Source organism: Magallana gigas, chromosome 6 (genome assembly GCF_963853765.1).
Source record: "Magallana gigas chromosome 6, xbMagGiga1.1, whole genome shotgun sequence".
In the NCBI taxonomy this organism is placed as follows: Eukaryota; Metazoa; Mollusca; class Bivalvia; order Ostreida; family Ostreidae; genus Magallana; species Magallana gigas.
The window spans coordinates 38,459,913-38,472,160 of NC_088858.1; the positions used below are offsets into that span (position 1 = coordinate 38,459,913).

Sequence of the window (12,248 nt, forward strand, 5' to 3'; positions counted from 1 at the left end):
AACTCAACAGGTACCAACGTTAACGCATGCAGGGATGACCGCACACTTGCGCCAACAGCTCAACCTAACGCAAGCAGGGAGTGCCGCACACTTGCGCTAGAAAGGCCTGAACACCAGCAGGGATGACCATACACTAGTGCTCCGCCGCAACCACCACAAGCAGGTATGACCGCACACTTGTATCAATGCGATACAGGGCAGGAATGACCGCACACTCTGTAACATAGGTTATAAAACGGGAAGATTAGATAAATCACCGGTGTCCACACACTCAATCTATCCGTACCTGTTCAAGTTTAACCCAAAACAGTCTCTCGTCATAATGCAATAGACACTGTCCCTATATATGTGCCGGCCTAAAATAATTCATAGTATCTAAAAATTGGAAATCAAAAATAAACAAACTATAATCCGGCCTAACCCAAAACTACATATGCAAAACAACTTATATACATTGAATATTTATTATTGTATAAAAATAATCATCACAATAATTGGCTAATAGTGGATGCATTTAATAAAAAAAAAATTAAGAATCAATAAATCAAGGGCAATAACTCAATACAGTAATACAAAAGGATTCTAATGAAAAAAAAGCTGCCTGCTTCAATTTTATAGTCATATCACATGTTGAGTATTGCAGTTCTCAAAAAGATCCTTTACAATTGTTTATATATGGGATATTTAGCTGCATCAAACTCTGAATATTCTTGTGAGGCCGAAGAATTGTCCTGGAGCCAAAGTCTTAACAATTATAAAGAATCATCTTGCTGATTAGTTTCTGAGAAGAAGATTTTTAAATATTTACTCTATATATTCCTATGTAAAAACTTCGACCCCCCATTGTGCCCCACCCTACCCCCAGGGATCATGATTTTCACATCTTTGAATCTACACTGCCTGAGGATGCTTCCACAAAACGTTCAGCTTTCCTGGCTGATTAGTTTCTGAGAAGAAGATTTTTAAAGATTTACTCTATATATTTCTATGTAAAACTTTGACCCCCCATTGTGGCCCCACCCTACCCCCGGGGGTCATGAATTTCACAAATTTGAATCTACACTACCTGAGGATGCTTCCACACAAGTTTCAGCTTTCCTGGCTGTTTAGTTTCTGAGAAGAAGATTTTTAAAGATTTACTCTATATAATCCTATGTAAAAACTTCGACCCCCCCCCCCCTTGTGGCCCCACCTTACCTCCGGGAGTCATGAATTTCACAACTTTGAATCTACACTACCTGAGGAATCTTCCACACAAGTTTCAGCTTTCCTGGCTGTTTAGTTTCTGAGAAGAAGATTTTTAAAGATTTACTCTATATATTCCTATGTTAAACTTCGACCCCCCATTGTGGCCCCACCCTACCCCCGGAGGTCATGAATTTCACAGCTTTGAATTTACAATACCTGAGGATGCTTCCACACAAGTTTCAGCTTTCCTGGCTTTCTGGTTCTTGAGAAGAAGATTTTTGAAGATTTATTTCTAATTATCTCCCCTTGAAAAAGGGTGTGGCTCTTAATTTTCACAACTTTGAATTCCCTTTGCCTAACGATGATTTGTGCCAAGTTTGGTTGAAATTGGCCAAGTAGTTCTTGAGAAGATGTTGAAAATGTGAAAAGTTTACGGACAGACGGACGGACAGACGGACGACAGACAAAATGTGATCAGAATAGCTCACTTGAGCTGTCAGCTCAGGTGAGCTAAAAATTGAATCAGTGGTTTAGATAGTATTTCTAAAGATATTGAAGATAATCTTTGTACTTTTATGAAACTGTTTACATTTTTCTATGCAGACGATACTACATACGTATATAAATAGTGCGGCGAACCGTACGCGCATAATTTACGCGCATGTAACAATACATAAATAGTGCCTGTTTGGGAGGGTAACTTGTCAACCGACGCGAAGCGGAAGTTGACAATGGTTTTCGAGGGGTGTCAATTTCAACTGTTATCCTCCCAAACAGGCACTATTTATTTTGTTATACCGAATGTCTTAATTTGAAAGAAAACATCACTGCTTTTAGATAGGAATAACGTAAATTATAAGGCGAACCGTACGCGCATGATTTTCGCGCATGTAACAATTCGTAATGTTACCCGTTGCTTAGTGCGTTGCTAACGCTGAGGGTAATAGAACAGATTATGAACTGCGTCTAAACCAATCAGATTTCAGTATTTAACATGAAAGTATAACAATTCGTTTTATTATACTTTCTTGTTAAATACTGAAATCTGATTGGTTTAAATATAGTTGGTAATCCGTTCTATTACCCTCAGCGTTAGCAACACACTTGGCAACGGGTAGCACAACGAATTGTTACATGCGCGTAAATTATGCGCGTACGGTTCGCCATAGAATTCACTTCATTTCTATATAAAAGCAATAAAATTTTCTTTCAAATAAAGACATTCAGTATAATAAAATAAATAGTGCCTATTTGGGAGGGTAACTGTTGAAATTGACACCCCTCGGTTTTCTCGGGGTGTCAATTTCTACAGTTACCCTCCCAAACAGGCACTATTTATATAGTGTCACCCGTTGCCAAGTGTGTTGCTAATGCAGAGGTTAATAGAAAGGATTACCAACTGCGTCTAAACCAATCAGATTTCAGTATTTAACATGAAAGTATAATAATGTAATGTAATAATAATAATCGTAAAACTTGGTCTGTAGGACATTATTCATTTTTACGATAAAACATATTCTATCTCCACTCTCCTAAGAAATATAATGTTAATTTTTTTGCATGTAATCAAATATTTTTTGTCATCACGAAGACAAAAGTAAGTACTTAGTTGAAATGTATACTTTCTCTCATGAGAAATCATTAATATATATGAACAGAATATAAAGCAAATTTCCAATGAAAATTTACCCGTATTTGTATTTTCTTTTCTGAGTTTATTCATGCTAATATGATATTTGTAGAAACATAAACTAAAGATCCCATTAGCGTGAATGTATTGCGCAAGTGTAAGATTGAAAAATCCAGATGATTTCCGGGATTTTTTGAGAATTTCGTTCATTATTAATTAGCGAAGCTTAACTGAGAAAAAATAAAAACAAATTGGTAATTTTAAGGAACCAATGACGTTTAGAATCTGTAAAACAAAAGACAGTATTCTTCCGATTTATCGGTATTAAAGACCAAAAATTCGAGTCAATATAGTAGTATAGATAGTATAGATGACACCCTGAGTGATCTTCAACATACTAGTACTCTAAGCGAATTGTTTGTGTACTGCGAAACATGAAACTCCAAGTTAATTTTAAAACCAAAATTGTTATATTTTCGAAAGAACCCGCTCCTAAACATACATTTGAATTTAATGCCGAAGTTATAGAAATTGTCAAAGAATTGAATTATCTTGGTATTTTATTTTAAGATCGGGATCATTCTGTAAGGCGAAAAAAAGACATTTTTGTGACCAAGCACAAAAAGCAATGTACGGTATTATAATAATACCGTACATTGCTTTTTGTGCTTGGTCTAATAATACTATTATTAGAAGAATTCGATTATATAATTAAAAATTTAACTACCTTTTGACTGTCAACTTGATTTTTATGAGAAGGACAAGTGGATGAGTGCTTCAATTCATCAAAGGTTTAAAAAAATCAGTTTTTGAAAAAATGGTGCAGTGATATCAACTCAAGTAAAGGAATTAGGTATAGATATTTAAAAGCAATACCTAGATAAAGAAATATTCTTGTGAAATTTGGAACAAGTAATCACCGTCTTCATATAGAGGTTGGTCTCTGGAATAATTTACAACGTCACGAAAGAATCTACAATCTGTGTAATAATAACCATATTGGAGGCGAATTGTATTACCTGTTAGAATGCAATGTATTATCTTCAATAAGAAATGATTTTTTTGCAAGAAAACACTATGTCCAACCAAATATCATAAAGTTTTGTAATTTCTTGACGAATACCAACTCTTTATTTAAAAAAAAGACTATGAATTTTCATAAACAAAATTTATTGAGATCTTTCTCCAAAAGCAAAATGAGTCAGCTGTGGACATTCAGATTGTTTGTATATAACTATGTAAACAGGTTTATTTATGTGGTACCTTTTGTAACATTTATATTGTTTGTAAAGAAAAAATGAATTGAAATTGAACTGAATTGGTCATCTGCAGCCTGGTTTCGATTTCTACGAGACTAGTAAGTATTGATCTCCAGAAAAAAGGGGAGGGGAATTTAATTAATTAACCTGATGTACTGGTAGCATAATCACGGCCGTTTCCTCGTGTGGTAGATCCGTGTCGCCGGTCGATTGTGAGAGAGAATCCCTGGAGTCTGATACCTGTCATCGATTTCTTGTTTTGGAAAAAAAATTTTGTGCTGGGATGGCACTATAGCTTTATCTTTCTGGCTAACCGACTCGGCAGGTGGACTGAGAACAGATACCGGACAGAAAAAAGAAAAAGAGATAAGAACAAATTTAGAAGTCATGACGTTATTTCAGAAATAGCACACACTGCATCCTGATGTTTTACGAGCTTTTTCCCGGATTAGAGAATAATTTGTATCAGGAGTCATCTGCTAGTTTTAGTCGACAAGAGGTAGAAAATAGCGTGTTAAGTTCTGTTGACAATTGGAAATAGGAGAGTAACCCATAAATTCTACACTTAATGATTTGTGAATTGCACCTGTTTGGATTTTTATTAGTCTTCATCTATTTCTAACTTTTTTAGATGAAGATTGCCTTTTTGATGATAATTCAAAAACACGATGGTGTGATTTTTGCACCTCGTCTGAAAACGTACACAATTTTTTAAATCTCGGTATACTAGTATACCAAAAGATTTTGGATCCTCGAATTTTTAAATTGATTTTTTACGTGTAATTGCAGAAGAGATATAGTGTTTCTGCATGGCATTGATTTTTGGGTTTTTATTTACAAACTTATTCAAAAATGTAAATTGACATCAAACTTGTCGTTTTTCCGAGAATTCAAGCCGCGGAATGGAATATCATTAATCTTTAAAAGGGTTGAAATATCTGCTCACTTTCAACAAATGTCATTAAATCGGTTTTTTCAAAAATTGCATCATTGCTTCCAGACTCTATAAATATTTAAAAATAGTCCATTATATAAGTTATATAACTAGATCAAGCAATAGCAAACACGAAATATTGTCAAAGTCAAGCAAATCTGATGCGTTGTTGGATCTTTCAATTACAACCTGCTTAGTTATCATACATAATGATAATATTCAAATTCAATATTCACCCATAAGAGACGATTTTATAATACACAATCATAACTGTGACTTTAATACTAATCATTTTGAAAACATAACAGAATTCTCTAAATATAAAAAATATATCATACCTTGAAGGAAAAGAAATGAAGTAAATATTCGGCGGGAATTGAATGAAATATAATTCACATGTAAAAATCAAATAACAGCTGGAGACAGATAAATTAAGAAGTAATTATTCAGCGCGTTGATATAATTCTTCGTTTACCGTTGTCTATTGCAAAAATCACATATCTTTACCGGTATGTGTCATCAAAAATCATGCCTTTGGCCAAATTGCATCGACAGCAAACAAAATATCGGCAATATTTCCATCCAGCAATTTATCATCAAGAATTTTTTCGGTATAAAAATTCCGTTTCAGGTCGTCTCTCATAATTTGGGAATCTATACTGGGTTGGACTGTAAATAAGCTATTACTTTTTCGCGTCAAAGGCCGCGGCTTGGAGCGCGCGCCTTTTCCAATCATGCTTCCGACACTTTTGCTCCAGAATTCCGACACTCTTTCTCGGAATCCATTCTTCCGGTTTTTCACACTTGCAATGTCCGCTTCAATCGTATCGTTTAGTTCCGACAAATCTTGGAGAGGAATTGTCTCCGCGTTTTTCTGATCGTCTGCTTCACAGAAAGACTCTGTGATGTCATCTTCGCTGTTCTGTGTTTGAATGCTTGGCACTTTTAGAACTCTTCTGTTTATATTGTCACATGAAGCCGCTGCTTTTCGTCGTCTTTTCAAAAACGTCTGGTCATGTCGGTAAATTCGATCGACGCAAGATTCAGATTTCTGCTTGACAAAATCGTTTCTTTGTCTTGATTTTTTATTTTGTATATCTTGAAGTCTTGCTCGAAGCAAATTCAGTTCTCTAGTTTTCAGGTCGACCGGATAACTGTCACTTTCTTCGATCTGTATTTGCGGCACGTCGAATCGCGTTTCGGCGTAGTCACTTTCGCTGTATTGAGAGTCGCACACAGATTTTTGCTTCACTAACGTCCCACGACGAACTGGCACCCTTAATTTCGATTCTTGAAATTCCCTACTAGGTCGCTCTTGGAAAGATTCCACCTCAAAACTGCTTTGCTTTGACGGCATGTTGCTGTCATCCTCCTCGGGAATGTCCTCGGAAGCAGACGATATAAACATCCCGCCCCAGTATGGAGGCTCCGAACTGCAGTGCGATTCGAACGAGCTGGAATTTTGATTCAAAAGCTGGCGCCACTGATTGTTTTTCTTGTTGTCTCCGTTTTTGGTTCTTGGGGAGTTATCGTTTTCATCGTCTGTTTCTGACATCTGTATTAACCACGAGAAGAGCTTACTGTACGATTCTACCGTAGGCGCCTCTTTTTCTCCCGACATGACTATTTCATTGATGACTGGTTCCTCTAGATCTAAAACAAGATATATAGGCATGAATAAATAAGATGACTATTGTAGAAGTTAACCACAGTAAGCAAAATCCCTTCATCCTTTATAGTCTAGATATCTACAATTTACGTCCTTTCGAGGAATCTTTTTAAAGTTTTTAAAAAAAAAATATTCACAAGATAACCAATTACAAATGTACACTATATAAATATGATTATGCCTGCGGACTACGTGGCTACTTAAAAAATCTGGTATTTTTTATCAAATAAAGATTTGTTATAGTATTTGTTAAAACTTACATCGACAAAGATATTTTTTTAAACGATAAGTTTTTTCAACAAATACATTATTTGTACTTGTTGAAAAAAAACCTAGTAAAGCTACACTGTGCATATGAATGAATGAATGAACGCGGTTTTATCATCCCGTCACAGATAAGCCATGGATTAGCATTAGTATTGCCCGATGCCAAAGGCAGAGGGCGACATAACACCCCATACATATGGCTTTGCTTCATTCACCAAGGGAAATTCAGAATAATTACCAGGGTGTGTTACTGTATTTCACTCGTTGAACTGTAGTTGCGTCAACATCGTAAAACTGGTCAGATTATGTTTAATCACAAAGCTGATGTGTAAATTCCTGATATTGTCATCCATTTAGAATGATGGCATGTATACCTTGAACCACTCTATGCCTGCAAGGTTTGATGATCGCTGTGTAAACACACACAAAAATTTATGCAACGGAAACATTTCCATCATTGATAGTCTTTTTGCTGGGCAAGCTAATAAAGGAAATGATGTTGTACTTGCTTGCCCTCGACAGAAAAAAAAAAACTAAAAATGATCAATATGAAGGTATGATCAAAATAAAATTATTCATAATTATCATCCACTGATCACCCTTAGATGCAACAAACTGTTAAAAAATGAATGAGCTCTGATCAAAGTATTGTGAGTGCTCTTCCTCTAGGTTCAAGGATGCTTCTATAGGCGCTTAGTGATGCCTCCGTGAATTTGTCCCTTGGCTGCACTTTAAAACCTTCCAATATTCTCATTAATGCATGGATTCTTACACGAGTAAAAATATCAAACACATATATTTGCTTTCTTCTCGGCACATAAAAACCCGATATGTCTAGGATAACTTTATCTTTGATTACAGCATCTGTCTATTTTTTTTTATTTCCATGTTTTTGTAATTTTTGCTGCTGAATGGTACGACAAAAATCAAGTGAATTTATGTGACAAATGGCTAATCACTCTGTCGACTTTATTAATATGGAGTATGGTAAACGTCCATTCGTTCAATGGTTATTTATAAGTTGACACATGCAATACATGAGATCGTGCGGTGTATCGAGGAGAAAATTGGGGCAAAACTCCTTTTACATAATGAGACAAATTAGTATGCAGAACCAATTTGTAAAAAGCAAACTACAGAGTGAATCACGGTAGCAAGTATCGTATTTAATATCCAACATTTAAATTGATAATAAATATTAAGTAAAATGAAATATTGAGAAAAAATTAATAAATCTTGCTAGATTAAAAAAGTAATGTTCATTATTACGATGGAATATTTGATAAACGTGACATTAAAACGCAATTTACGCAAAAATTCTAATCTATTATGTGCGAGGTAGATTTATTTGGCAATTAGCGTTTCCTACGCTCAGAAATTAATTCGGTAAATTGCTGTCTAAATCAATTTATCAGTCGGGAATGAGAGAATGTGGAAATTTACGCGTAGCCGTGTGATAACGAAAATGACAGAATAATAAATATATATTGAATAAAGTCAATCAGAACATGCGATATTGGAATTTTTTAAAATGAAATAATCATTGAATTATCATGACATTAATTAATCTACCGAAAATGAACGTAAGAGGATGAACAACGATAGATACGATTGAAGGGTGTCAGAGAGAGAGAGAGAGAGAGAGAGAGAGAGAGAGAGAGAGATTGTTACATGGTATAGACTGAGAGTAATATTTTGTTTGTACCTTTAACGCCCCATTTCAAATATTTTTATTAATGTGGGTATGATATTGGCTGGCCGTATTATATAGTGTACTTTATCGACATTTTCTGAATATGATTTCAGTCAATGGTGTGTAGAGTAAAGCAGAACAGTGTTGACATATTTGCCTAGGAACAAGATATGTCATCCATTTCTATTTACTACAAGCAATCAAGTTTTCATTAATAGCTGGGTCGATATCTCAAGAGAACGAGAATGCCTGCATACTATTGTACGGGTATTAACAATATGCATGGAACATGTCTCCAAAAAAACAATTTCATTGTAGAAGCACTTTAAGCAGCCAAATTAGGTTTTGATATCCAGATATTGCTCATGGCAAAAAGGGGATTTTTTTGTTTTATTTTTTCACTTAAAAAGAAAAGATAATTTTTCTAATTTACTACCATGAGCTTGCATGTACATACTACATACGTCCCTATTACTACATACATACATATATATATATATATATATATATATATATATATATATATATATATATATATATATATATATATATATATATATATATATATATATATATATATATATATATATATATATAAAATGTTCAGGGAGGCCATGTTCATATATTTCTCTGTACATCGCACTGACTGTTTAACCTTTTATCCCGAACTTTGGAATCTCTTTGAAAGCTAAGTCGATGTTAAACTAAAACTAAGAACAGTTAATTTTACTTTCTGCTTACAACTATGTTCTTTGTATAATGCTGTGATCTATGTTAATACAAAGACGCTCCATGGACGCCTAAAAGAAGTTATTGACCTAAATAATATAAGACATTATCCACGTGTGGATATTCTGTAATCTGTAACACGAGAATTTATAAATCTCTGCTTTGCAGCAACTGTCAGAATCCACTCTAGATAGTAATGAATTTATTGTCAACAGTTTTCCATATTTCACCATTTCCCGTTACCGCCAAGCATTTTCCTCACCAAGAACTGTGAAAAATCACTTCTTTGTTCCGTAGAAACCGCACTGTACTAGAAATAATTCACGTACATGTAGGAATATATCTTACATGCAGTATTAACTCTTACTAGTAAATTACGTAAATTTACTACGTAACGTATTAAAGTAATTTGGGTGTGCCACACGCGTGACTAAGCCTAATTCTACAAGAACGTGACTCAGTAGTTCTTACCTGGAGTTTCTGGAGGTTGAATCCCCTCATCTCCCTTGTCACAACCAGTATTGCAATGAATGGTCCCCATATTCTCTAACAAATCACTTCTATATCAGCAGATCACGACTGAGTTCCAAAAGATTTCTTCTATCCAGTTATCATTTTGTTGCAAAGATTTCTCATTTCATTTTGAGCGCCAAGTTCTCATGAACAGCCAGTATTGCTTCTCTCTGATTGTCTTTTAATTCTATAATGTCGCCCAGTCAAACGTTCATCTGTCGTCACGATGTCAATGAAATTAACTGTTAGCCGTTCTCGATGCTGTGGTGACAAAATGCCAATTCTGGAAGAAAATTTTGACGAAGTTTCGGCCAGCTATGCCTAACTTAACTAAAACTCCCAAAAGAAATGTACCGAACCTTCTGATTGGCTCCATGCATGAACCTCCTCCCGATACGATGTCATCAAATTAATACTCCTGTGAATATATTGTCTCAAAGGAACAATCTGCAGACATCGAAAACTAATCTATACATGTATATGATTTCGCTTTTCTTGACAACAAAAATTCATCCGGGCTATCTTCTTTGTTTCTATTCGCGGAGGTTTGAAATCATGATACGGGTCTGTGGTTTTTCAAACACGGAACGAGTCATCTGTGAGCAACATAAGTACAGCCGGCGACATCTATAGAACCGGTGTCCCCAACAATGGAGCGCGCGCCTTTGACTCCAGAACTCGGTTGGCGCCGTAGCCAGATCTTCAGATGACGGCTGTTTTCCTGCTTTGCTTATAATAGCGCTAGCCAAAGTGCCACAACTTACCGTCCCGCAAACTAAATGACTTCCTTTGTCGAATGATCAAATATTACCTCAATACAAGATACTACCGTTAATAATAAAACGGTGAAAGTCGGGCATTTGTCGTGAAATTAACTTAAATATTCCATCAATCGTGTTCATTTTCACGTAAAAAATCAATAGGTTTTTAAATATTAAAACCTATTCAGTCTCTGTCACAACTTTGCATTTGCTTTGTGGCCAAAAACGCAGAAGGATGATCCAAGATAACCAAGGCACATTTTATTGATTCCTCACCGTGAAATGCCACAGTACCCGTATTACGTAACACTCTCATTTGTGGACATACCGGTACAAGTAATTCCTCAAGATACACATTACAGAAAATGATGAAGTTTTCGATTAAATGTCACATCCATGATATTTCACTGAATTGTGCAAAAGAAATGATGTTCAATCATTGTGGGCCGCAACAGCATCACATTCACACCATCGATTTATTGGCAATAGTTGTCTTTGTGTAATAGATCGTAAGCTTTTTCAATAATTTATATTCCATAACTAAAAAAGGCAATAACATAAAAATAAGAAAGAAATTTTTCAAAACAATATTGATTATTTTTATTGTTGGTTGGTTGGTAGGTTGGAGAGAGAGAGAGAGAGAGAGAGAGAGAGAGAAGAGAGAGAGTTTTATAATGAGAAGATGAAGAAGTATAATCAAATAGATATGATCAGTAAAACACCAAATGGCAGCAGTAATTTCCTACCACCCAAGTTTTTTTCATCACCGTTTTATTTCGTTGGTTAATTCCCGCCAATTCTCGACGTTTGACATTTGGACGGTCAAACAACCGATAATAATGAAAGGGAAGAAAACGACATTAATTCGATAGCGATATCTCTATGATCAGCTCTAAAATAAATTAGATGAAACGTAAAAAAAACCCCGAAAACTGTTGCTGGCGTAATAAACCCTGACATGTTAGGAATTTTGATGAGTGAATAATGCCGGTTTTTATCCTCTCGGAGTAGGTAGGCAAGAAATCAGAAACCAGGATTTCATTTCGAATCTGTTAAATTGCTTTGAAATTGTGTCTTTTAATTTTTATCATCATATTAATACTGGGTACATTTGTTTTTGTACATAAACAAGCCGTGTGGAAATAAATGGGCTTAAAGATACATATACATGCATGTACCATTTTTCTGTTTTTGTGCTTTTCTTGATTTTGGTGCGTATTGCTCGTTGCCATTAGCCAAGTGCATTTTCTACAAATTGATATTCCTGTTGAATTATAGGAGGATAAGCATTTTTTAAATTGTCATGAATTTTTTAAAGTCTAATATAAGGATTTTATCTTTAATATATTGCTAAAAATTATAATTTTGAGATTATTCAAAGCTTGACTGAAAAAAATAAATTACAAAAAGAAAAAAAGAAAAGCCAAATTAATTTTTAAAAAATAGAGTATTGCAGTTTAGTTCCCAGCATCACAAGCAGAAAGCAACGAGACAACTTAACCCTTTCACCACAATATTGTCGCAACCCAATGTGTCAATTTTCAATTCTTTCATTTAAATTCAAGAACCAATGCAAGTTCGTCTATGTAATAAAATAAACATTGA

At 34.8% G+C, this 12,248-nt stretch overlaps 1 protein-coding gene across 2 annotated transcripts; it reads right to left on the minus strand.

The window, feature by feature from the left end:
* Window positions 1-4,011: 4,011 nt before the first annotated feature.
* Window positions 4,012-11,088, minus strand: LOC105339982 (uncharacterized). 2 transcript variants are annotated; one of them, XM_066087729.1, is made up of 2 exons: window positions 7,186-7,306; window positions 4,012-6,664 (listed from the first exon to the last, which is right to left on the minus strand). In XM_066087729.1, the coding sequence occupies exon 2, from the start codon at window positions 6,630-6,632 to the stop codon at window positions 5,538-5,540; it is 1,095 nt and encodes a 364-aa protein (XP_065943801.1). In that variant the 5' UTR covers window positions 6,633-6,664; window positions 7,186-7,306; the 3' UTR covers window positions 4,012-5,537. The 2 variants fall into 2 exon arrangements, with proteins under 2 accessions (XP_065943801.1, XP_011444100.3); XM_011445798.4 differs by lacking the exon at window positions 7,186-7,306 and adding an exon at window positions 9,841-11,088 and having other exon boundaries at window positions 4,015-6,664.
* Window positions 11,089-12,248: the final 1,160 nt, after the last annotated feature.